General features: G+C 37.8%; 1 protein-coding gene across 3 annotated transcripts in view; it reads right to left on the minus strand.

Annotated features, from left to right (window-relative positions):
* SUSD1 (sushi domain containing 1) overlaps nucleotides 1-24,005 on the minus strand; it is a 45,402-nt gene extending 21,397 nt beyond the window's left edge. The window contains exons 1-8 of one of the 3 annotated variants that reach the window (XM_039334411.1): nucleotides 22,314-24,003; nucleotides 20,190-20,321; nucleotides 16,563-16,709; nucleotides 15,516-15,695; nucleotides 10,227-10,406; nucleotides 8,847-8,912; nucleotides 3,367-3,458; nucleotides 241-436 (exon numbers count right to left, since the gene is read on the minus strand). In XM_039334411.1, coding sequence (XP_039190345.1) covers nucleotides 241-436; nucleotides 3,367-3,458; nucleotides 8,847-8,912; nucleotides 10,227-10,406; nucleotides 15,516-15,695; nucleotides 16,563-16,709; nucleotides 20,190-20,321; nucleotides 22,314-22,428 — 1,108 coding nt within the window. In that variant the 5' untranslated portion in view covers nucleotides 22,429-24,003. Of the gene's footprint in view, nucleotides 1-240; nucleotides 437-3,366; nucleotides 3,459-8,846; nucleotides 9,027-10,226; nucleotides 10,407-15,515; nucleotides 15,696-16,562; nucleotides 16,710-20,189; nucleotides 20,322-22,313 lie in introns of all 3 variants that reach the window. The other 2 variants (XM_039334410.1, XM_039334413.1) reach the window with 2 other exon arrangements.
* Nucleotides 24,006-27,867: the final 3,862 nt, after the last annotated feature.

Genomic DNA, 27,867 nt, shown 5'->3' on the forward strand with positions numbered 1-27,867 from the left:
TAAACCACTTTGTGTCATTATATGTACATTTCAGAATCACATTTCTATACAATACAAACATTTTTTCCCCCTGAGAGAAGTATCAACATCAGTGCAATATACTGGGGAAAAAAATTGAACTTCCTTTTCTTTCTTATTATCACTAGATCTGGAAGAGTAGTTTGTGTACCACAATAATAATTTAAGGCAAATTTTCTATTTATTACTAATGTTAATATTTTCTAGGAGTACAGAACCTACCAGCCACTGGATGAATTACTGGATGTGCTATTCTCAACCGTAAAAGCAAATTAATGGAGTCTGCAATAATTTCCACAGTGTAATTTGTGTGTTGCTGTAATTGCAAACACACATTTACAGCCAGCTCAGTGGCAGGAGGTTTGATCAACATATCTGTCATTTCCTTTGATTCATTTCCTAGCATCAACACAGTAACCTGTTAGCAAGAAAAAAAGAGAAATAAATTCTAAAAAGCAGGAGTCTGCGGTCTATCTCTATAATGTAATATTTTTAAATTTTCAATTCCAAATCTCCAGAGAAATTCTAGAGATTGTAGTTCTGCAAAACTAGCATCACAATACAGGTTCCCAAAGTTATTTGAAGAGAAAAGTTACGGCAAGTGGTTAAACTGCGTGACACTGAGTTGGGCTCAACTTTTGGTACATACATGGATGAAGGCTCATCATCTCTTTCTGTAATCTGCTTAACCCCATCCACTTGCTATCTTTCCCTTTCTCAAATTCTCTCAGCCTTGTCAAGCATAGTTACTATTTTCACACCATCTGCCCAAAAGATCACTATGGGTTTGCTCAGTGGAGGGATTCAAAATGTGAACAATGGTTCTCTGTGTGGATACTGCTTCCGGAAGTCTGTTCTAGGCCTGGGCAACAAAAAATTAGCTACCGGTTCTGCTAAAGTGGTGCGAACCAGCTGAATCCCACCATGGGGTTTGCTTCATGCCTTCCTTTTTTTGCTCCTACAAGCAAGGGTAACTGTATCAGAAGCTCAGACTCCTGCTGGCATCACTCCCAGAGCTACCCTTATGACATTGAACCCTCTCACCACGGAATGGGACAACTCGCCCGCAGCCAACTCGCTGTGGCCAACTCATCACAGTCAACTCGCTGCGGGACAACTTGCCACGGGACAACTCACCATGGGACAAGTTAACAATTCAATTTAATTATTTAAAATAATTTTTTTTAAAAATATTGATTTAAACTATTGATTTACTGAAAAAAATGACAGACAATGTAGAATACTGGAAATTTCATTTTGCAAGACCATAAGAAAACGTATCCAAGAAGCAACGTGTGAAAGCTTGTGAAAAAGGCAATTGAAGAAAACAAAGAGATCAACAGAGCAAAATGCAAGACTATAAATATATGAAAGAAGGCTTTTTGCATTAAAACGTGAAGATGGCTTTGTGTGCAGAACAAGACAGGAAATGTTAAAAATAACTGAAAAATTCTATGCACAGCTATACAAAGATCAAGATCACTCAAAACTAACAATACCCATGAAAGAGGAAATGCCACCTATCCTGGTGAAGGAAGTATCAAGTGCCATAAAATCAATGAAAAATGGCAAAGCTTCAGGAAATGACTGTGTTACGGTTGAAATGCTGAAAACTGGTGATCACAATTTATATGATACTAGCAAAATTGTACTTGAGATGCCTCAGAGAAGAAAAAATACTCGATGCATGGAAAAATACTGAAGTGATTCTTATACACAAGAAATGGGCCTAAGATGATTTAAAGAACTATAGCCCAATAAGCCTTCTTTCAGTCATCTCTAAGGTTTTCATCAATTTAATAGCAAAAAGAATATTGAGAAGATTAAATGATGCACAACCAAAGGAGCAGACAGGGTTTAGAAGTGGCTACAGCACAATGGATCACATCCAGATTGTTTAGCAAGTCATTGAAAGGCACGTACACCATGTCTCTGTGCATGGCTTTCATCGACTACAAAAAGTTGTTTGATTCAGTATTCCAGCAAGCAATAATTAATGCATTGCTCAACCAAGGCGTGGACACTGCTTATAAAAAAATTACTACAATCAATATATGAAAAAATACTGGCAACAATTTGCCTTAATGATCCTAAAGTGGAAATCAACGTGGAACAAAGTGTATGACAAAGTGATACAATATCACCTATCCTTTTCTCAGCCTGCCTTGAAGAAGTATTTCGCAAATTAGACTGGGCAAAAGATGGATTAAAAATTAATGGTGCCTATTTAAATCACTTCAGATTTGTGTGATGTTGTTCTCTTCTCACAGGACCCAGAAGAGCTACAAAGACACATACAAGAACTGTACAAAGCAGGAGAATCATTTGGCTTAAAAATAAACCTGAAAAACAGCCAGGTTATGTTTAATAAATTCACCAAAGAAAGAAAAAAAATTATATCTGGAGAAGAATTAGACATAGTAGACCACTACATATAACTTGACCAATGAATCTCAATGGAAAGTGATACAATAAAGGAAATTGAATGACGTTTAAATGTGGCTGGCAGGCATTCAACAAGCTAAGCATAATTTTCAAGAACAACCTCCCCCTAAGCCCAAAGAGAAAAAATTTCAATCAGTGTTTACTACATGTTCTAACATATGCCGGTGAAACATGGATACTAACCTCACAATCAATACAAAAGCTACGAGTTGCGCAAAGAGTCATGGAAAGATACATGCGTGCATTAAAAAAGATCGAAAGACCTGCATATGGATTAGAGAACAAACAGAAGTATATGATATCATCGGGAAAGTAAAAGAATTGAAATGGAAATGGGCTGGTCACATAGCAAGAAGACCTGATGTCTTTGATATTAGTGTAACTCTTATCCCGCAGCGAGTTGTCTTGTAGCAAGCTGCCCGTAGCGAGTTGGCTGTGGTGAGTTGGCCGCTGCAAGTTGGCTGTCTCTGTCCACATGGTAATCCTCTGGGAGGGCATGGCAATTAAATTGGCAAAAAATTAAAGGTTTTTATAATGTAGATATATTTTTATAACTCTGAAGACAGCAAGAAACTAGACCAAGATAGTAAATCTGCATTAAAAATGGTTTTTGTTTTACCAAAGCCTCCCAGTTTAGAAAGCCTCCCAGTTTAGAAGTAGAAGTATAATTGTCTCCAGAATATTTACAATGAATGCAGAACGATGCTATCCATTGCCCAGCTAGAGAAAACTATAGCCATCCAAATAGTTCCATTTCAAAAATGACTTGCCTTTATAACCAGTATTTTAATAAATGTTTATATTGTATGTAGAAAGTCTGTGGGTATGAGTGTATAAAGTGTTAATAAGTAACAAAGACAATTTTATCTTTTCAAGACAGAAAATATCAAATGTCTCACGAACTTGATAGGTTTCATTTACTCCAGCACTTCCGTAATGTCTCTTCCATGACACACAAGGATCTTTCCATGTAACATTAACAAAGTCTTGCACTTCTACAAGACCAAAAAAAAGCATATACATTACTTAGAAAACTTTTATGAAAAAGTCATTTATCAAACCAATGTCTTATTTTGATCATGTACTGCTAACCAATTGTAAATTAAAATGGCAAGAATGTAAGAAGAGCAATCAAAGCCTTATCTCAGTGATGGCGAACCTTTTAGAAACCGAGTGGCCAAAAACTGGCCCCGGCCCCACTCCACTTCCCTGTTCCGCCCCTGCTCTGCCCTCCATCCCCTGCCCCACCTGCCCACAGGACCACTCATCGCCTCTAGGGCCTGCTGCAGATCGCCCAGGCAGCCCAGCAGCACTATGGCGACCACACTCTCTGCCCGCGCCCTGCAGCATCAACTGCACGATGGGGTGTGAGGGCAGAATCCTGTCTACGCTGCCTGGCTGCCATGTCCTTGGCTATGCTGCTCCGTGTGGGCCATCCTTGAGGGCAACTCTCCTTCAGGGGGGCTGCTGGAGAGGAGAGGGTCACGGGGGGAGGCAAGGCTAAGGCAACAGCACGTGTGCCCACAGAGAGGGCTCCGAGTGCCGCTTCTGGCACCCGTGCCAGTGGTTCGCCACCACTGCCTTATCTTGTCCAGTATTGTTATTTTTTTCTTCTTTTTATGACCCTGTAGTCCTTTAATTCAGGGTAGAGTCAGGGCGATTGGATGGAGCTGAGCATTTATTGATTGGATATTTTTTTCTTTGCACCCTAAGAGAGAAACATCTGCTGCTACCTAGGTTTAAACAATCAACCTTCCAAGTGGGAAGCAAGTGTCTTCACAACTAGGCCACCACGCCATTCGTTCAGTATTCTATTATTATTGTTATTGTTATTATTGTTATTATTAGTGTTATTAGTATTATTAATTAAACTCTTCCATGATGGTCAACCAAATGCCTATTAAAAGCTGAAAAGTTAGATAGTTCTCAACTTACAACCACAATTGAACCTAAAATTTCTGTTGCTCGGTGAATTTTGCCACATTTTATGACCTTTCTTGCCCCAATTGTTATGTGAATCACTACAGTTGTTAAGCTAGTAACATAGTTAGGTGAATCTAGCTTCCCTATGGATTTTGCTTGTCAGAGTTGCAAAAGGTGATCACATGATCCCAGGAGACTGCAACTGTCATAAATATGAATCTTGATCTTTTGTCCCTTTAAATAATGTAATATCTTTTAATTTTTTCTTTGTCCGTTTTCACAAAATTCTTCAAAGCTTTAACAAGCTTCTTTTTTTAATCCAATATAAGAAAATTAGCCAGGTGACTCTCTTAGTTATTATCTGTATATGCCTTTTAATGATTAAAACATAAGCTGATTTCTTTTGTACGTTCAGTGTAACATTTTTCCATATCATCCTTGTAGTCTGACATTTTTAAATCCACTTTCAAATCAGTCTCAATCATCTCAGGTAACACTTGTTCCTCTTCTCTAGCATCTTTTAATCACAACTTTCTACAGAGGCGAAAACTCTTAAAATTAATTTCTGGCTCCATTGTTCAAAAATTTCCTTTAGTTATGTCCAATGTTAAAATATTTTGCTTCATTCAGCATTTGTAAGTTTGAGTAGTCTTCTTCTTTAATTGTAATCTTTAGTTCCTTTTAGTTCCCTCTATTGTGTGAGTTTTTATAGCCTTATCTTAGTATGTTTTTTAAAGAATTCAAAACAAACCATTTTCCTATGGAACGTGTTTTTTTTATAATTAATTCCAAAATCTTGTTTGTAACTTTCTAAAATTAACGTTTCAATCATCCTTTTGCTATTTATTCCAGAAAAAAAAATAGTCCTTAAATCTGTATTTAAAGCTTATTTTGCTAAGGACTGAAGGAAACTTAACAATCCCAGCACAGTTAAACTTGTCAATCTAAAGTTTCCTAACAGATGAAAAGCAGTTAACAAACAATCATTGAAAGTGATTAGAACAAAAAGTAGGTGAACCCAGTGTCTGTTCAAAGGTGCAGACTGCAGGATAGCAAGATAGCTATTCCCTTGTCTCCAAGAGTTCTGGAGATGGTTGTCTTACAGTCTCCCCAGAAGAAGAAGCTGTTTGGAGCACTTGTGAGTGATCTCAAGTTCTTTCTTTGTCTGGGGAGGAATTACAAAGAGCCGATCTACATGCTGGCTTTTTATTCCACTGCAGTTTTCAGTTAGTTTTTCATCAAGCAGTCTTCAATTCACCATTTCTTCCATCATGACTGAAAATAATTTTCTGGCCTTTTTCTTGGTGATTATTAAGCAAATGCTGTGATGATTAAGTGAACCCATTAATTTGAACGAATGCTTTTTGCTGAAATTGGCAAAAAATGCCAGAAGCTGGTCAAAAAACATCACAAATCACATGACTGCAGCACAGCGTAAGTTATAACGTGTTCTGGCGATGGCGGAAAGAAGTTTGGGGGGAGCAGGAGACAGGCATCCCAAACACTTTTTGCCCTGAAAATCAAGGTTTCTGGGCTCTGTGATCTTGTGAGAGTTCAGGCACCGGTTCTCTTCAAAAGAAGATGGGTGCCTGAACTCACGCAATTATTATGGCACCCAGGAGTTTCCATGGACTCTCCTCTCCCTCAAAGAGGCAGAGAGGAGAAACAGCAGCCAAGAGGACTTTTGCAAGGTAAGTGAATACGGCACGGCAGAATGGGAGGGGGAAGTAGTTGTGGAGAGTATGGGGGGACTAGGGTGAATGTTGCAGAGCCTCTGCAGCCATTCGTAAGGGCGAAAAACTGCTGTGGTGCTGCAACATTCATAATTTTGGGAGTTGCTCGTAAACACTAGGGGGTGCTTATTGCGTAACTTTGAACAAGCGCTAAGTGAATGCTCGTAACTCGGGGATTACCTGTATAGAATTTTCCTTCTCCCTTCACCACTCACATGCACACAGAAGAAATATGTCTTAGATACTGCAAGAGTTTGGAAATCACTTCAAACTATTTCCATATTTAGGAATATAAAGTTCAAGTATACTTTACTGCAAATCAAACAGTAATTAAATTGATTAAACAAAAAAAATCAGTAAAGATGAAGTTATAATGCCAATCAGTAGTATTTAAATGCAACATGCATTAAATACATAACTTAAAAGCACATTCTGCTTCAGTTTATAAATAAGTAATTAATTCTTATCTTTCAAATCACTAATCTAAAGCATGATATCAAACATCACTATTTCTTCCAGATCAAAAAAGAAGTTCCAATAGGCACAGATATATGGCAAAATAATAAGCTTCACTTTTCCCCACCACAATGAATGTGAACCAAAAGGTTTCCTCTGTGAATTATTGAAAATGAAGCTCTTGCAAGATATTGGAGCTCCAGAAGAATCATATTCTCTTAACTTCACATTATGTCTGTGCCCTGTTTAGTTTCAATCTGTAATATCATATGCGTGCTGTTAATAAAGAAGGCCACTGGATGCCAGTATTGTTCTATTAAAATGCAAAAGCACAAAACTGTACCATTTAAAAACTAAACAATCCTTCTTTTCAAACCAGTCTTATAAAGAGATTAAGAGGAAGAGTGACTGGGTGAGAAAATCAAAAAGTTTAGATGGTTTTAAGTGAAATTTTAATGGAAATGTTATGTTTGGGTCCAAGAAGTTCTTGAAGTTTACAATGGAAATAAAAAGTACTATTGAAGAGGAAGAAACCCTATTGAATGAAATTGAAATGGACTTTAAGGTGGATTTAAAAACTACACCTTATAAGAAAGAGATGGAAATACTGGATTTACAAATGAAATTGAATTATGAATTTAAAATGTTAAAAGATACACAAATAATAAACCAAAAGAAGGATGTGCATTATTTTTTAGATTGGACTTTGTGGGAGCAGTTTCAATGGGACTGCAAAAGGATTTTAATAAAGATGACAAGAATTCTGAAAGAGGCAAAGATACTACAAGAAAGTAGTTGTTGGAATTGTGTTGGTGAGACTTAAAGATCACTGGTGGAAAGAAATAAAAATGCAAAATTGGTTTTACCTGATTGGCATTAAAATAATGGCTTGTTATCCCTGGTGATCTTTAATGGGTTTTTTTTCATAGGGATTGGATGATGATTCTTAGTTTTGGTAATGTTTAATAGAGTGGAATGGGTTCGTTTGTAAAACTATCTATTACAATATTTAATTGTTAATTGGGGTTGTATTTTGAGTATTGGAAGAGATAGTTGGGGCAAATTTGCTTAAGTGGAGAAATATAAATATTTAAGTTATCATTTCTGTTAAGTCTTAGTGGACTTTTCCTGATTAATAAGGGTAATTAAAAATTTAGAGATGGGTTTATACAAAATCAGGTCAGGTATGGAATGTAGAAGTATTTTGTATTTTAAGAGAGAGTGATAAGATATTAATGTTGCTAGAGATGAAGGGGGGAAATTTTTCTTCCAATTTTTGCTCTCTCTGTATGCATGTGTGTATGTATTTCTGCATTAGCTTTTTGTATTTCCTTTATTTCTTAAATGTAATTTTTAATAAAATTATTGGGGGAAAAACTTGGGATGGCAAATGTGTCATTGATAATACACTTCATTTCACTGTAGTTTAACTTAGTGGTCCCCCTACAGTATATCACAGTGTAAAGTAATCTAGTAAATTAATATTAACCCTGTCCTTAGGATATTGTTATTTAAAATTTGAGAGTCAGTGCTATAATTAACTACTAAATAGATTTTTTTAAAAACTAATTATGACCTAATCTGATAGCTGGTCTTATAATTTAAAATATTATATAGTATCAGGCTATGGGGAGGATTGTTCTAAATATTCAGCTCTAGGTCTACTATTTTTGTCCAGAACCTTTTTGTTAGAATTACACATATAAATGACTATGTCCTTATGCATCTTAATTTGAGACTGTGTAGACCTGCCTTTCCTAAACTGGCTGATTGAGGATGTTCAAAAGAAAAGACAGATTTAGCCTTAAGTCAAGCTCAATTTTTGACAATTAATATGGACTCATCCATGCATTTCCTTTTCAGGATGTCTTTTCTATTTCACAATCTGGGCTCCAAAATCCTAGAATTCTCTGGTGATTTTCCATCAAAACACTAACCAGGTCTAACCTAGCTTAGCTTCTGAATCTAAAAAGATCAGTCAAGGGCTGCCAGCTGCCACACACACACACACACACACACACACACAGTGACTCTAAATGAATTCTGGGGAACTGGAAGATCTCTTAGAAAAAATTGAAATTGTAGCTCAGATATTTGGGAATTCAAACAAATTGCTTCTGTTCATAGATCAGGAAATACCTGTAATATTGTTCTCCTTCTGTTTTCAGAGTGATATTCCCACTGTAACATTGTGAATGTAACAAGGAAATAAAATAAATCATGTACACAACTTCTAAAACAATCATACTAAGGATTTCATTAGGCACTTACTTTTACAGCTTAAATCCAACATTTCCCAAGATCCATTTCTGGTGCAAACAGAATGACTTTTTGTCCCTGTGGAATAGAAACCTTTCACGCAGTTGTATTTTACGGTGCTTCCTGGATGAGTAGACCCATCCCATATCATGTTTGAGAAAGACAATACAGGAGGTTGGCCACAGGTGATTTCTAAGTGGGATGAGGAGGAATTTTTATTAAGAAATACACTTGGCAATACTGTACTACATCATGAGGGTTTATTCCTTTTTTTAAAATGGATTCTTTTTAACAGTCCAATATTTGGACTATGTTCTATAATTTGTCTCGAATTCCCACTAACTGTGGCAAGCAGGGTAAGGTGGAGAAACCGCTACTATAAAACTCCCTTCTAATTCCCAGTCAATGGACTATAATCAGCTTTGGACAAGAATAAGCTTCCTACTTTGGGGATTGGTTTTTAAGGATAAAGTGGAAATAAGACAATAAGTAAAATGAATAATATCTATGAAAGGCGCACCATTGTCTGTAATTTTACAGCCTTGATCTGGTGACCCTAATATTAGCCTCATTTAGACATTTGTTATCTGGAGTCTTCAAAAACATCAAATAAAACTCCCCTGCAACCAGTAGCATTTCAGTGGCACTGGCCACAGAGATACGTACATTCGGCATAAATGTTTGCAGCATGAAGCTACATTGGGTTTCATGTGAAGTGACAGAGAAAACAGTGTATGAACACTTGTATACGTGAAGGCTTCCATGTTGCAAACACTTACATTCAGTGGGTAGATGATTGCAGCAGTTAATGCTTAACAGTTAAACAATTAATGTAATGTTGGCAGGAAAATATGGTTGTCTGGATAAGGAACATCTGCCTACAACCAAAGATAAAATGGAAACTATGAATCAGCCATTGGAATGGATGGGATGAGAGTCATCTGCCGAAAATGTACTTTTCATGCAACCATTCTGATTCTAAACTAGTTTCTGGTCAAGTTATCAGACATGAACAACTTGACAATAATCATGAGAATTTTTCCCCCAGAAAGAAAATTTTATTTATGATGTAAAAGCAGCCTCCTGGTACCATGACAATGGACAGGATGTGGGCAAGGTCACGTCACTATGTCGTGGGAAATGAATTTTCTGTTTTTTCCTATTGAGGAGGGGAGTGTTTTTATACATTCAAAATATTAACCTTTGTTAGGGTATATGCAGTTTTCAGCATTACTCTCTTAAGATTGTGTCACCAATTTTGGACCGTATGGTAAGAAGCTGCTCCAGAGGCTGCAGAAGAGGAATCAAGTATGACCCTAGACTTGGGGCTGACATTTGATTTTATTCACCCATAAAGAATATTTAAACAAAAGTAACAGATAATATATTTACCTTTGCATTCAAAAGTAATGTTTTCCCATTTGTGAGATATTTTACATTCTGAAAAATTATGTTCTCCAAAAGACTGAAATCCATCTTTGCATTTATAGTATATGGTGCTCCCTAAAGTTGTGCTATTATCCCAGATAATGTCTGCATTTGGCAGCCTCGGTGGTTTTCCACAGTCTATTTCTAAAGAAGATAAAACAAAAATATGAGTATTAAAAATGGAATGCATATCAAATAGTTTAATAAGAAACTACCTGTCACATTGATTTATATAATTGACTTCAGATAAATAGACCCTTGCCACTGCAATGGGACTTCTGTTTTCCATCTCTTGCTTCCCAAATCTGTTCACAAAATCTGAGTTATGAGAGCTGAAGGGAGGTATTTCACCAACATTACCCATGCCACTGATAAACAATTACCAATGGATATAAACTTTTGTTTAACTATTGTTTTCATTTAAGAAAATTCAGTACACGTAGTCTTTGACATACGGCCATTTATTTAGTGACTGTACAATGGCGCTGAAAAGCAACAAAGAGAAGAGTACAGAGAAGAGCAACAAAGCTGATTAGGGGGACTGGAGGCTAAAACATATAAGGAATGGTTGCTGGAATTGGGCATGTCTAGTTTAATGAAAAGAAGGACTAGGGGTGACATGATAGCAGTCTTCCAATATCTCAGGGGCTGCCACAAAGAAGAGGGAGTCAAGCTAATTTCCAAGGCGCCTGAAGGCAGGGATGGAAACTAATCAGGGAGAGAACCAACCTAGAATTAAGGAGAAATTTCCTAACAGTTAGAACAATTAATGAGTGGAATGAATTGGTCTCAGAAGTTTTGAGTGCTCCGACACTGGAGGTTTTAAAGAAGAGATTGGACAACCATTTTTCTGAAATGGTATAGGGTTTCCTGCTTCCAACTCTGTTATTTGGTTATTGTGAAAAAAATGACTTATGACCAGTTTTCACACTTCTGACCTTTGCAGTATTTGCAGCATCCCCATGGTCACATAATCAAAATTTGGGCACTTGATAACTGATATGTGTTTATGACAGTTGCACTATACTGGGATCATGTGATCACCATTTGGAATCTTCCCAGCCAATGGAAGAAGTCAGATTTGCTTAATGACTGTATAATTCACTTAACAACTGCAATAATTCGCTTAACAATTGTGTGGGGGAAAGGTCACAAAATGGGTCAAAACTCATTTAACAATTGAAATGTTGGGCTCAGTTGTGGCCCTAAGTCGAGGACTATCATAGCTGCTTTTCAACTGATGAATGTATCATTTATCATAATCCTGAATACAACTTTGGGCCATTGTTCTATCTATCACAACCAAAAACCCCCCACATTTTTTCCTCTTTTTTAAAAATTCTTTTTTAACAAAGATAATATTCAGAAGTTGCTTTTATTTCTAGCTTCTGGGTTCAGTGACATAACCAGATCAGTGTTGAGACAAAGTCCTTTTCTTCAGCCAGCAGGAGATATCTTGAAGGACAACATGTCAGACTGAGACTATCACATAGTCAGTGGGAACCACAGTCCTGTTTGAGTTCCAGAACTTAAAAATAGAACTTAAAAGAACACATGGAAGAAAACGTTTAAAAATTGGAACTGGAGATCTTAAAAAAAAATTAATTGGGAAAGAGGAGGAGAAATGAAACTAGAATTTAAAAGACTGGGTATAGACAGAGAGAGAATAAGCAGCACGCTTAACAGTTAGAGAGGAAGAGGCTAAGTTGCTGAGTGTCTTCTACTACAACTAATTCAATACAGTACTCTCAGAGCTCTCTAAATTTTTAAAGGACTTGCCACTATGGGGTGCATGTGTGGAGGGGAGGACAGATGGTCTAGATGCACTGCAGTACAACTTCAAGGATGTTTAAGGGACAGTAAGCAAGGTGTGATGCATTTTCAGAGACCTTTTAAAGACGCCAGTGATCCATAGAAACCCTGAGGCAAAGTGGATTCAGTAATGCAGGACAGTGTCTACCACACATGGATATATGTTCCTTTATTGGCATATTCACTGAATAATGTGTGCATGTCAAGGTTAAGCATGATTGTCTACTTCACAAGTACTCCTAAATGACATCAAGCTAGTTGTCCTATTATATCTCTTTTAAATAGGCTACATGTTCTGTCTGCAGTTTGCACAAGCTGCTAGCTCAGGCACAGAATTTCCATCTTCTTAAACAGATTACAGACATTCTCAATCCACATCCACAAGTGAAGCATAGCTAGTGCACATGGCCAGTGCACAAGGAGTCAGCTTTCAACTCCTCCCTCTTCTCCCTCTTGTGCACTGCAAGTGTGAGTGTGGTGTTTCTCCCATGGACCCCAGTAGCTGCTCTACTCATGAGAAACCACAAGACCTCCATTCTTCAATATCTTCCTGAGGAGCAGCTGCTTGGAACTCAGATGGGCGATCTCTCCTTCTCTCCTTCATTGGGAAAGACTTTCACTGATCAGAAATCAGTGTTGGCCAGTGTTCACTTCACTGATCTGCTACTTCAGAGACAAAAGGTCCACCACAGAACCTCACCTAGGAATCTCACTGATTATTTTAAATCTTGAGGCAGAATCAGAGAGAGAACAAAGTGAGGAGTTGAATATCAGGGCTAGGAAAAAGACATAACTAACACAGTTTTTCTGAGATTTTGATTAAAGTACAGGGAAATAAGCAGAAATCTAGGCAGAAAATTGTGTTAGGATGTACCTCTTTATCTGTTGCTTCTTAGCCCTTATTGTCTCTTCTGATTATTTCTTATAGAAATAAGATATTTTAGGTCAACTCAGTGTTCCTTTCTATTCCTCCCTCAGGCTGTGACCAAGATGATTTATTGTTTTCTTCATTAATATCTTGTGGCCTGAAATATAGCAATAGCAATAGACTTATATACTGCTCTATAGTGCTTTACAGCACTCTCTGAGCAGTTTACAATGTTACTATATTGCCTCCAACAATCTGGGTCTTCATTTTACTGACCTCGGAAGGATGGAAGGCTGAGTCAACCTTGAGCCAGTCAGGATCGAACTCCAGGTTGTAGGCAGTCAGCCTGCAATACTGCATTCTAACCATTGCACCACCAAAGTTCTTATATAATCTAGAAGCTGTGTCTCTTCTAATCTTGTTTTTCCCCCCCTCATGTTTACCTTTTAGTCACCATAACAGGCAGCATAGAAACACAGAGCTCTAATTGTCACACCCAGTAGGTTTAGAGAGAAGTTGCCAGGATAGGCACACAATAGAGTAGAAATGGTGGCAGCGTGAACTACCAAGTAACTGAAGGCTGAAAGCTGGGCTAGGATGCGAAGTCTCAGAAGGTTTCCAAAAGAGGAAATTCGATTCAAAAAGCTCAGTTATGCTGTTATACCCATTACTTCAATATAAATGGTATAAAGAGTTTCAGAAAGCTGCATGAAATATTCTGAAAGTAGCTTAGCACTAGCCATATTCAGATACCATGTTATGAAATACCTTTTATATTTTATCAGTCCTCTCTCTTCTATTATAGTTATAATTAGGTATTGGGGAAATTCATTTCTGTGGTGATTAACCACAGATTGTGTAAAAATTGGTTCTCAGACTGATAAAGATTCAATTGACTGTTATGTAAACAGCTAGCTGTAGACTTCTCTGTTATCAAGAAAGGGAGCCACCATGCCTTCAGTTCACAATAAGGCTACGAGAAAGAGATTCAACAAGTCTTTGTCCTGATATACACAGAAAGAAATTGGTTCCACATTGAAAAATTAGTTCTCTTGCTGGAATTCCTATATCCCTATTCCTTTTATTGCTAAGTGAACTCTGAGAATTATGTTTGGAAAAGAATCATTTTCAGTTCATGCAATCAGGCATATTTGGAACAATAAACCATTAACTATTGTTAAAAAGTTAATGTTGTGAATTATTACTTATTAAAACAAAGGCAGCATCTAAATTTTAACTGAGCTGCACATAAAATCATTTTGTAGAGATTATGAGTTGACAACATCCTGGGTCTATCAGTAAAAACAAATTCCAAAAAGGCCGTAGTTTATGTAACAATAATAACCAATATGAGAAGGTATGCTTTATGCATATTTATTTGCTTTTTTTAATCTGTAGTATATTAAAAAAATCAAAACAGCTATTTTAATATTTAATATTTTAAATGCCTCAGGAAAGGGCATTTTTCCCTTAAGCTTTTTTGATACAGTTTTAATCCTATTAACTATTTTATACAGCTTTTGTGCTTTATAGGTTTAGGGATTTTTTAATATACATTTAATTTTTTTTCTACTTTATGAAAACCACTGTGAGAATATAACTGAAGCACAATATGAAAATAGTATGTAAACAAACAAGCCTGGATCAGTATGTCAGAGCCAAAGAGTACATCACGATATATTCATTAAAATTAATTTTAAAATAACATAGTAAAAGTTGTTTTTAGAAATAAAGATAAATAAATAGAGCTGATGCTATCATTAGGCACAGTAAGGTGTTTGCCTCAGCTGGCTGATGCCAGGAGAAGAAAGAAAAGGAATGATCATAAAATGCTATCTCTGACCTACAGAGACAGCACAGTTTCAACCCTGCTAATGGGGAAGGATTGTCTCCTATAGGAAAGGTAAAAGCCTCAATTATCATTACATCACAGAGAGATGCTGAACTAAAAGTCAACTGCCAAATCATTTTGCTTCTCTAGGAAAAATTTTTGGGGAACTCTCTCCTTCGCATTACAGTCTTAGGCTAGCCTAAGCAACAGGCAATCAAACAACAACAATCAGCCAAGATTAAAATAGGGCTGTCCAACCTTGGCGACTTTAAGATTTGTGAACTTCAATTCCCACAATTCTCCAGCCAGCCCTCCTGGCTAGGGAATTCTGGGAATTGAAGTCCACAAGTCTTAAAGTTACAAAGTTGGACATCCCTATTTTAAAACAACAAGGGGAAAAAGTTGTGTTTCTAGTACTGAATGCATGGTTTTGTTTATAATCTCTACCTCTATTATAAATTAAGAATAATATAAGAGGCAGGAGGTAAGTTCACTGCTTTAAATTACATATTAAACAGGACGGGTAAAAACCCAATAATAACAGGTAATTTTTTAAAAAATCTAGAGGACCTGGGAAGCATTGTATGGTTTTCCTGGGCAGGTACAACATAGAAAATCTTGGAATTATATAAATTTCTGTGAGGTTTAAAGGAACCATTTTTTTTTTTCAAATGGACTGACAAGTGATACTCTCATGGGAATAATTAGATTTATCAATGGATTTTTCAGATGCTCTCTTTACCTTTACACACCATATCTGCACCTTCCCATTTTCCTTTGGCATTGCAAACCGCAGTTGAGTTCCCACTTTCAAGGACATAATTCGGCTGACAGGTATAAAGGGCTTGGTTTCCATAAGTGGTTCTATCCACAGGAGCTGACAGAGCATTTGGAATATAAGGTGGAGGTCCACAATCCACAACTGCAGTAAAGTGAAAGGAAAAATAAAATTTGAGATGCTTCTCCCCAATTCCTTTGACTTCCCGAGATCTATCAACTGGCGTTCTCTGAGAGAAAATATAAAACTCCAAGTCTCATTTTCCTCAGAATCAAATCCTTGGAACGCCACCAAGTGAACAAAATTTGAAGAATTTCACTTGCTTAAGAAGAAAAGCAACTTTGAAGGAAATGGCATTCTCTTCCCATGTGAATAGTTCTTTCCCCTACAGGGTTCAGATCTGTAGCAGACTCAGACTTATTGTGAAAAAAATACTGCTTTCCTTGGTAATATAAGAAAAAATAAATTAAAAATTAAATTAAATGGAGTTTTAAGACATTGAGCACCTTCTGCAGTTTTAAACCAATATATTCTATCTTGATATGTTTAGATAACTGATAATCAGTAAATGTAAGAAATGTGTTATTGACAGATGAGGAATGCAAACCTTAAGAACAGAAAGATGAACTAATAAGGGAAAAAGAAATGAATACACTTAGTGTGGTTTATTCTGACACATCCAAAGAATAAATAAGTAATATATTAATTTTAGCAGAGCTAAGTAGTGTTCCGTAAGGAGGATCCATGCAGTGCCAATACTATACAAGTATATTTTACTGTTTCTGCTAAATATGGCAGATGTAAATTTAACTTGCACTACGTTCACTGTTTAATCTATTAATTATATGAGACTTTAAGAGAATCAGACACAAATGTATTTTGCTCACAAAGTTTAAAATATACACAGTGAAAACAATCCATAACTGAAAACAAAAACTAATTGCACCAAGTGCTCTTTAAATTAAATGAAAACAGAAAAACATATGAATGATTTATTGTTGCGGTACTTACCTATACATGTTGTGCCATCATTGGGAATAAATGTTCCATGTTTATTGGAGGCCTGGAAGCCTACATGGCAAACACAGTAATAGCTTCCGTGTGTATTATGACATACAGCGTGCTCTCCACAAATGCCAGAAAGACATTCATTTTTATCTGACAATATATTTAGAATATATAATAGAGATTAATCAAATTAATAAAGAGTACAACGTATTATATAATAGGACCAATATTGTTCTACCACTCTAATAATGGATGAAAATATCCCATGTATATGTGTCAGTATAATACATATACATCTAATCTGGACCAAGTAGGCAATATTATTTTGTTACAATTAGCATGAATTAACAAGTGAAATAAAACTATGTATATTGTGAGAGCGCAAAACTAACTGAAAAGGAGAGGATACAATAGTTCTGAATAAAGAGTCTGATTTTTGGAAGTGGAATTGATAAACACATTCAGGGAAGTGAAAGTATAGGCTTAATTATGAATGAAAGGGATACTATGTATGTTAGAAATTATAAACTAGCATCATCTGAGCTGTCATATCTACAGATTGGTGAATGTGGATAATGGAAGAACCGGATATGAGTTTGGGGAAAATTGTGTAAGATGCTTAACAAATATGATCCAGAGAAAAATTGTTAGGTGAGGCAAACGTATGGAAACGTTTGACGACCCAAGGATAAGATAGGTGACTGGTTCTTAAAAAAAAAAAAATGTTTGTTTCAAACACAGCTACACAGGAAGCATCAAAAAAGATAAGATAGCAGAAGATCTGTTCTGATACAAACCATAGACCGTTTGTCCATGTGAATAAAAGAGCAGGAATCTTCTCCTCCTTGGACATTGGTCCCTTGAGTATTAGATTGCTTGCATGATACAAGTAAAATAAATATATCAAAGCAGAAGGCAGTTGTGTTTGACAGGAACTTGGTTACAAAGATCTTATTGACCATAAATGGCAGCAAGGGAATAAAGTTTTCGGCATCTCTTTGCTGCCATCTAGTGGTCACTGGGCTCTTGCAGTTCAGATAAGAGGCATCTATTCTAGTCCCTTCTTGATTAATAAGCTAAATGATACCAGACAATTCATCGTCTCTCAATCTAACTTATGTCTCAGGCTGGCGAGAATAAATGTTTCTATGTGTGTATGAGGATAGCATCGGCACTAGCAATAAGCTCCATTCGTTGAACTTAGAGACTCTTTGAGACTCTTTAAAATCCTGACCACAATGCATGAAAAAATGGTTCAGAAATTTTGTCACATCAAAAGTCTGACTTATACTCTATTTTTAGATCCATATTGAATTAACTTGTCTATCTTTCTAAGAAGAAGCAGCAATTTTAGGAAGTGATGACATAGTGAAATAAATAACTGAAAACTGCATGCTAGAAATGATTACCGAGCAATTTGTTCAGCAAAAAACATTTTAGTGCTGGACATGTGAGAAACTGAGAAAACACCAGCAATGTGGTCCTCGACAAGGTCTGTAAATAAAAGAACAAATGTCCCCCACCATCATCAAAGCCCTACTAAAGTTCCAATCTTGAGTTTGCTTGTCCATTTACAGGAGGTCCTTGACTTACAACAGTTCATTTAATGATTATTCAAAGTTACAATGGCACTAAAATGTGACTTATGACCGTTTTTCGCACTTATGACCTTGGCAGCATCCCCATGGTCATGTGATCAAAATTCAGATGCTTGGCAACTGGTTCATACTTATGACTGTTGCTGTGTCCCAAGGTCAGGTGATCTTCTTTTGCAACCTTCTAATAAGCAAAGTCAATGTGGAAGCCAGATTCACTTAACAACCGGGTTACTAACTTATCAACCGCAGTGATTCACTTAACAACTGTGGCAAGAAAAATAGGGCAAAATTCACTTAACAAATTTCTCACCTAACAACAGAAATATTTGGGTTCAATTGTGGCTGTAAGTCGAGGAATACCTGTGTTCATGTCAGAAGCATCACAATTAAAATAAGGCTTACTATACAATATAAAATTTAAAATATAAAATACAAAATTAAAATATGTACAAGTTAAACAATCTTGCCCAGAAACTAATAACATTAATGGCGTGGTGTCGCGCTTAAGGTCCTCAAGCATGCACTGATCAAGACACAAAGGACAGATATACATATGTCACATATACATATATCAAGCTAAGGTGAGTGAGACTCTTCCCTTCGTTCCATCCATCTGTTTCACTTAGCATCGTTTGTCTTCTACCTTTATCTTTTACGTTTTACTGATTTTAATGTAATTTTTTATTGTTGTGAACTGCCCAATTAAAATTGGGAGCATACACCTTTAATAAATTATTATTAGTTTAGAAATCTTCAAAAGGGCTTCACGACATGACACAAGAAAGTACAGGCAAAGCACCTCTCTTCAAATGGTTAAAGTAGCCACTTTCTTCCCAGGTTCATGTGGCAGCTTGAGAAGCTGTTCCTAGCTGTCTCTGCTTGCACAGCCATGCATAGCCTCTGATCTACAGGGCGGGGGGGGGGGGGAAGGAAATCCAAAAATGTGCATGGACAGGCCTGCAGAGATCTGTGGGAGCAGCTCCTGAAGCAGAAAGGCAAACCTATAAAGGTGCCTGCTTTGATGAATGAAAGAGAGGAGTTTTATTAGGAGTTTTAAAAGAAGCATACCGAGAGATGCTTCTTAGGAAGGATTTGCAAAGCCGTCTTAGGAGGCAGGCAGACATTGAACTTGCCAGATATATAATCATCCCTCTAATCACATCATTACCTCCTAGCTTCCTCAGAGAATGGAGGCTGCCAAAGATTTATATAGGTAGTCCTCGACTTACGGCCACAATTGTGCCCAAAATTTCTGTTGCTAAGTGAGACATTTGTTAAGTGAGTTTTGCCCCATTTTATGACTTTCCTTGCCACTATTGTTAAGTGAACCACTGAAACTGTTAAGTTAGTAACACGTTTGTTAAGTGAATCTGGCTTCCACGGTGACTTTGCTTGTCAGAAGATCTCAAAAGCTGATCACATGATCCCGGGACACTGCGACCGTCATAAATACGAACCAGTAGCCAAGCATCTGAATTTTGATCATGTGACCATGGGGGGGTGTGCTGCAACGGTGGTTAAGTAATGTTTTTCACTGCTTTTGTAACTTTGAAGGTCACTAAATGAACTGTTGTAAGTCGAGGACTACCTACAGTGAGTGTAGAGCAGATGCTCTGAAAAAGGACCCATTTTCCCCAATATAATAGCCCAGGCTAGAAAAACTTTTCAGATCAAAGATGGAAAACAAATTACCCTCACAATCCCCAGTGCCTGGACAAAGAAAAAAAAACAGCCCTTGTTTTTGCCTTAGGAACGAATGAGAGAGGGAGTTAAGGGGAAATGGGTGAAGAGACTTACAAGGATCGATTCCAATGTTTAAACAGCAATGGATCAGGTTGATCTCACTCTTACTATTTGCTGGGAATCTACATAACAAAATGGGTACAGGTAGTCCTTGGCTTATGTTATTGTGGTCCCTAGTTGCAAGGCAGTGGTCTGTGCCTCCATGATCTGACTTTCATTTTCAATGTATTTAAAAGCATATTGCTGTAGAACTCTCTAAGGTGGATGCAGTTTGCAAATATTCACCTACCATGACAGATTGTTCTCCCATTTCCAATAAATCCATAGTTGCACTCACAGATATCTTTGCCATCTTTTTGTACACATGTGGCATTTGCATGGCAAGTAGCACAAACATCAAAAATTACATCTCTGGTGTTTTCTGCAAAAAAAAAAAGGGGGGGGGGGTAAATTAAGATGGGAAGATAATCTGTTTAGTAACCTAGACCACATTTTTCAAACTTTTCCACAGAACCTTAGGATCCCAAAAAAGAGACCTGATAAGAGACTTCTAGGCGCAGTAATTAACTGAGTGTACCCTAAAAATAGGGTAAACCTGAAAACCTAAAAAAAACAGGGTAAACTTGGAAAGAGTAGGAAAGAAGAGAAAAAGCAGGCATATATTTTAAAACGCATTAGAATAAAATATTTTAAATTGTTAGAATTTTTAGTGTTCTGTACATTGCTTTGGGCTCAATGAAATGCAGGATTTAATTTAATAAAGCAGTAAGAGAAATGCACCCAATATGTAAATAGCAGGGGATACTGACACACAAGGGATTCTCAGATTAGGATTGTCAGATGAGGAGACCTAGATTCAATCCCTCATGGGCCAGTTGCTTTATCGCAGTTTAAGTTATTTCATAAGGCTGTTGTGAGAATAAATCATATCATGTTAATGACAGTTAATAACAATACAATGCACTGGATTATGATCCTTAAATCTAAAATCAGCAATCAGCATGCCAAAAGATTATCTGGCTATCCATGCTCAACTGTACTGCAACACATTTGGAAGAAAGATGATCTACACCAGTGTTTCCCAGACTGGATTACTTCCAGATATGTGGACCAGCTCCCAGAATTCCCTAGCCAGCATATTTGTTGCTGAGAATTCTGGGACTTGAAGTTTACACATCCAGAAATCACCAAGATTTGGAAATAGTATCAGCTTAAAAGGTGTGCACACTAGGAATCATTAGAATCACCTAAAGAAACAAGGGAGGCTGGGAATTTTGGCATCCTCTGTTAATGAATTGCAACTCCCAGCATCCTTCACTACTAGATAAACTGGCTGGGTTTGCTGGAAGCTCCCCATATAAATCTTGCAGACTGGGGAAGTTTTGCATAACATATCTAGAAGAAAATTTTGCAATTTGGCATGAAGTACTAGGTGGCTTCCACCCACTTTTTAGCATGTAAGACAACATCCTCATTTTGGAGATGTTGGGCAAGCTCAATGGTTCACAAACATCTCTCTCTCTCCACATAGTTTGCCACTGCTATATTTGGGGTTTCTTTCTATCGAGATTAGGGCCCATCTTGTGAAAAGGGAGACACTGTTGTATTTTTTTTAAGGGTACTTTTACTCACTGAACAGAAGGATGCTTGAAAGTTAGGGGAAAATAGAATATGTCGGGAAAATGTAATGAAAAAGTAGAAATCATTGTTATATACTACTCAGATAGGTTTTCCCTCCAAACAACAGACACCTGATGCATTCTTGAGCCATTTATCCATGTGCATTCTACACATGACCAGAGATACTCTCTCAGCACTATTCAGTCAGACAGCAGAAGAGTAAGCAGGTGACTGGCCTTGACTTCACATCTGGAAGTCAACATCTGGGTTGCTTTATCATGTTGTTCTAGGGACTTGATGCAGCCTTGCTTAATAACAGAATAACAGAGTTGGAAGGGATCTTAGAGGTCTTCTAGTCCAACCCCTGCTCAGGCAGGAAACCCTATACCATTTCAGACAAATGCTTGTCCAATCTCTTCTTAAAAACCTCCAGTGTTAGAGCATTCACAGCTTCTGGAGGCAAGTCGTTCCACTTATGAGTTGTTCTGTCAGGAAAAAAATATTTTGCCACCTTGGGATAACTTGCCTCAGCCTTTTTACATCAAGTTGAAAAAAGCCATAACCATAACGAGTAATATTTCTATTAATTAGGAGAGAGGGAGGAGAGAGAGAGAGAGAGAGAGAAGCAGCAAATGTTTCGTCAAAATTTATCCTTGGCTCCGCCTGTAATTTACCCAACCCTACGCCGAATCCGGCCTCGGCTGCTTCAAAAGCCAAGATCTTGGAGCCGGAGCGGTGCTCCGAATTAAACGCTAAACTGAGCCGACGTGTTGGATTCAATGTGAACGCTTACCCCGTTTCTTCTCTTCCGCCGAATAGCGGGTCAGAAGCAGCAGCGCCCACAAGACCAGCAGCAGGGAGTCGGGACGCGGACGGCCCTGCCTGGCCCCAACAGGCCACGAGTTCATGTCGCCTCCTGCAGCGACCGGTTCCCGCCTCAATTCGTCTCGGCTCCGGGAGGCCCTGGCGCAGGAGAGAAGCCCGGCCTAGGCGCGGTCACCTTCTACTTCCTCCTCCCTCAGCTCCAATCTGTCTTTGCCCCCTTCCTCCCGTCGCTTATCACCCTTTGTGAGTTGCAGGAAGGAAGCGCTCAGTCCCGCCGAGCGTGGGAAGTTGTTTGGCTCGATCTTTGCTGCCCCGTCCATTGGGTGCTCTCCTTAGACCCCCGAGCCTCCTGGCATCTGAATTGCTCCCCATCGCCACTCAAGTACCCCCTCTTCCGCCTCCCTTTTGTGGCTTTCTTTTTCTGTGAGCCCCCAACGAGCTTAACTATTGCCCTTGAGTCTGCAGCAAAAGCCTTTTATAGTTTGCAGAATTGAAGACCTGGGAAGGTCCCCCCCCACACACACACACACACATTCCCCACTTTGCCCATGGCTGGAGTGGGAAAGTGAAATTAGTAGGCTGGGAACTGGCTGCACTGTTTTCATTTTTTTTAATAGGATCGATTTGCCAAGTGTTTGAGATCCAAAGTCTTTTGAGGAGTCCATCAATACCGTTTCTAAAGTGAGAGTGTCGGAGCAGAGACTATTGGAAATTCTCACCTTTCAGCAGAATTAATCAGCTGGAAAAAATAAGGATGAAGCTCCCCAAAAGAAAGTTGCAAATATAATATACGTTGTTATGTAAACTCTCCCACCGATACCAGCTAAGGGTTTAAACAACAAAATATGTTATCTTGATCTTTCAGTTCTGAACTATTTTTCAATAGGGTCATTCTATCCAAGTGGCTGTACTGATAAGAGTATCAGTTGACTTTACAAGGGAGTAGTTACTTTCAACTACCAGCCAGAAAGAAGATAGTATAGTGGTTTCTTATATGATTTCATACATTTCATTGCTGTATGATATTTCTTTTTCTAGCAGGTACTGTAATCCCTTTTCTTTTTCAGATAATCACACTTCAAAAAAACATGTTAATACAGTCAGGGACTTCTTAAAGGTTTGGGGAGTATTTCTATCCTCCTTATCCCTTTCTCCAGAAGGTGCAACTGATAATAGTATGATTTAGAGCAGAGTTTTCAAATTGAGCAAGAAAGCAGCACATGCTGCCTTGTGTGTTAAAAAAACCACCTTCAATAGTGCAGTTCTAATCCAATGAAAGGTAGTGGGGATTCTGATGTAACACAAATAAACAGCTTTGAGACTTCTAATGTAATTTGCTCATGGATCTCTTGTGTTGCCTTTGGCAACCTTTCCTTTTACAAGTGTGGAAACAGCTTTTGCATTTACTGTTTACAATCAGTACCTAAATATAACTTATGTTGACAATCTTACCTGTAAAGATAGAGGCGACATTAACTACACTCAATAGACTAGAGCAGAAAATCAACTCCACAGTTAGAGTAGAATTACACTTTATGGAGGTAAGCTTTGATGACAGAATTTTCAAGTCTGTCTGTGCTGTACCTCTCCTCCAGGAATCCGGGAGGGAAGGAAGTCAGAGAGGCATTTGCCTAAATCACTTCTGAATATTATTTTGTTTCTCAGGTTTTTAAAAATGTTCCACCCCCCCTTGACTACGTAACAGTTCCTACGTATTTATGTCAAGGTTATCTCCCTTATTCTCTACAGGTAGGTACCTGAGGAGTAGCTGTCCAAGAAGGATCTGCCTACAATCAATCTTTGCAGAGTCATGCAGCCATTTCCTGAATGGTGCAGCTAGGATTTTGCTGAGTATCAAAACTCAAGAATTCCCCACGTAGTCCAATAAAGTGTGAGACAAGGAAGTTACAAATGGCCTCCCCAATATTATTAATATGTTTTAGTCAAGTGGTCATCTGGAACAGTGTTCCAGATAAATCTATAAATTACAGCTTGCTTTCTTGCTTAGGTACCATCAAGTCAGTTACAAATGGCCTCCCCAATATTATTAATATGTTTTAGTCAAGTGGTCATCTGGAACAGTGTTCCAGATAAATCTATAAATTACAGCTTGCTTTCTTGCTTAGGTACCATCAAGTCAGTGCCAATTCTTAGTCAGCACATGGATAGATTTTTCTCTCCAGGACGATCCGTCCCCAACTTATCCTTCAGGGGTTTGAATGGTACACCTATCCCCACTGTAGTTGAGTCCATACATTTTGTTTTTGGTTGCTCTCTTTTCTTTCACCATTCCCAGCATAATAGATTTTTTCAAGAGAGGTAGGTCTTTTTCAAGTATGTCTGATATATGAGGCCTCTGAAGTATGATAGCTATGGAGTGATTTGTTCAATGATGTGCTTTCTTAGCCATGATATTCTCAGGAATGTTCTCCAGCACCAAGGTCCAAAAGCATCAACACACTTTCTATTCTGTTTCTTCAAATGTCCAACTTTTGCTTTCACAGACTAGTGCAGGGAAAAATATGGATTTCAGATTCACATTTCACTGAGTTATTTTCTAAACCCAAGTGCTATTCCGCCGTGAGCATTGGAAAGCATAACCAGACTCCCTTTTACTCCTGTCGTTCTGATCATTGTTTTTGATTTGTTCTGCATCACAAGTACAGAAGTGGTTGTGACATTTAGGATGGAGGAAGGGGAGAAAGAGAAGAAAAACATTACAAGTGTGCTTAAAAATAAAAGCAACAAAATAAAGCTTCCGAAGAAGCTCTTACAAAACCATTAGTTCCAAGGTCTAAAGTTCTAAATGGAAGGATTGATTTCCATATTGGAGAAGAACCAGTTCAGGGGGGAGGAGAGGAATAAGGCTTACCCTGTTACTCAACTACAATTCACAGCGGCCTCAGCCAACCTAGTTACCATTAAGAGATGTTGAGTGTGACAATTTAGGAACATTAGGAGGTACATGTAATGACAGGAAATGGCCATAAAACTGATCTTGATGGTTAAAATTGGTTGTTATGAATCTGATATTGTCCCCTCAAGGTTTTTTATTTCACCTGGTAAAGAATTATAAATTCTACATACTGAAAACTAACTAATGGCTTTTGCAGCCCCATCCTGGCGAGAAGTTCCTGAATGGGCTCTTTTTTACAAGCCAGAAACAAGGGGATATAGATGGCAAAGTAGTGATATGGTATCACTGGTAGGGAGTGGATGGGAATATTTTGCTTGGGGGCGGTTTGTTTTTTTTTAAAGAACTTTGAGAGAACTCTATTTTCCTTTTATTTTTCTACCAGCTAACCTCCCCAGTTTCAGTAGAACATTCCATAAAGCCTTCATATCCTTCATCAACACTGTTAGAAATGAAACAACAACCCTCTTGTGTTGTGTCGTGACATATTGCACTGGAGCAGAATTATTTGACTTTGCTAATGCTAATTTGGGGGTACCTGTATGTGCCACTCCCTCAATTAACACAAATGTCTGGCCAGTGAAAGATTCAATCTAATCTTCCATCTGAGACGCAGGTAGACAGATCCCTTGGTGCTCTCTGAACTTGGTTGTTTTCTTGTAGATGTCGATCCAAGCTAGGGAACGTCATCAGTGCTAGTAAGGAGTGGGGTTTACTCTCAGTTTGCTGAAATGTCCCTATGATGTCCCCACCAATAAACACTGGTCATTTTGAAATCAGTCTTAGGAAAGCTTTGGCACTGAAATCTGCAGAAAACCTTTTGTTCAAACATTACAGTCTTGTCTTTAAAAGGATAATACAAGTTAACAATATCTCTTGTGCCCTTCAACATTTTACATTCTTCCAAGCAAAAACAAAAATAACAAAACTAAACCAAAAAAAAAAAGGCATAAATCTCTACACTGCAAGCTACCAAATAAATATGAAAGACATGAATGGTTTGGGCAGCAGTTGCCTTTTCTTAAAAAAAAATAATGCAATAAAAATTATTCTTCTCTAACTCAGATAAATGGAAGTGAGCCCAGAGCCCCAGTGAATACAGATTACCCATTCACAATGGAACTTAACATTTATTTTTATACGCTTTGCTGTCATTTGCTTCCTGCTGAAGGGCTGAGATGAGAACAGTGGAGCATGATGAGAGGACTGCTATTGTGCACATGAAATAAAGAGCAAATACTGTCCTTCTGGCTTGGTTGTAATCAGATTAATTAACAATTGCCTCCTGGTTTGCTGATTAGACAACCAGGCAAGCATAAGCAATAAAGTGTGCTGGAGCAGATAGAAATGAAAAAGTGTGTGTGTGTGTGTGTGTGTGTGTGTATGTGTGTGAAAGGGGGGGGAGGGAACCGGCTGGAGTCTCGGTTCCCATCCAAATGCTTCAGTGGTTATTGTGATGCTTGAGCATTTTTCCTGTAATAACATTGACTGAAAAGGGAATAGGGCAAACCTTATGATGTTAAGCAACATCTCTGTTCCATGGACAGAGTTTATTGCTTAGCATGCAATTGTTGTGCTACATTTAACTTAAACTGTACAAATAGCCGTCAAGTGAAGCCAGCACACTACTACAGGAAAAAGGAAGCTAGTGATGCTACAGTATATAGGAATATTAAGCAAAGCCAGACACAACAGCAAAGCTATTAAGAACCTTCCCTCACAGTCTAAGACAAGGATACATGGCTAAAGTTAGTATCTAAACACACCACGTCCAATAAAAAACCTGGGACAGCTGGACATAGCATTCTGTAAGCGCATTTCAAATTTCCTCCTGTTTTCACCAGAGTTCTTCCTCTCTCTCTCCCAGAGCCTGGTGAGGTTTTTTTTTTTTTTAATGATGCTGATGCAGGAACTGTAACTATAGAGACCTCTAATAGGCTCCCTTAACATCTATTGTTTCAGCCTTTAGAATTAAAAGCAAGAAATGGTCATTTCCCTCGTTATGCCTGCTATCTGTGGGACCCCAGTGTCTGTTCTGAAGATATACTTCAGTCACCTAAGCCTCAGACAGTTACTCTCCTTTTTTACTATCGTTATTTTTAAAGGCATATTATATTTTAATGCAGCAATATACATCTGCACAGGTAGTCCTCCACTGACAACTATTTGTTTAGCAACCGTTCAAAGTTACAATGGCACCCCAAAAAAGTGACTTAAAACTGCTCTTCGCGCTTCCGGCCAACTTCCAACAAACAAAGAGAAAGCTGGATTTACTTAACAACTGCAATGATTCCCTTAACGACCACGGCAAAAAAAAAGTTCATAAAATTGGGCACAACTCACTTAGCAGGGGAAATTCTGGCCATACATTGGGGATTGCTTGTATTTTTATACTCTTAGTTTAGCTTAAACATTAATTTAAAAAATAAATTATGAAACACTAACGATTGACCCTTCAGTTTTCCTTTTCCCTCTTCATCTTCATTCCTCTTGTGTAATTTTTTTTTTTTTTAAATTAGAAGCCCCATAGCAGAAATTGCTGGCTGTTTGTTACATCGTAAGCTGCTTTGGAATCCTTTCAAACAGATGGAAATTCTGTAAGTTGAAA

The sequence above is a fragment of the Crotalus tigris genome, unplaced genomic scaffold (assembly GCF_016545835.1).
Source record: "Crotalus tigris isolate CLP2741 ecotype Arizona unplaced genomic scaffold, ASM1654583v1 scf7180000017630.2799268, whole genome shotgun sequence".
Lineage (NCBI taxonomy): Eukaryota > Metazoa > Chordata > Lepidosauria > Squamata > Viperidae > Crotalus > Crotalus tigris.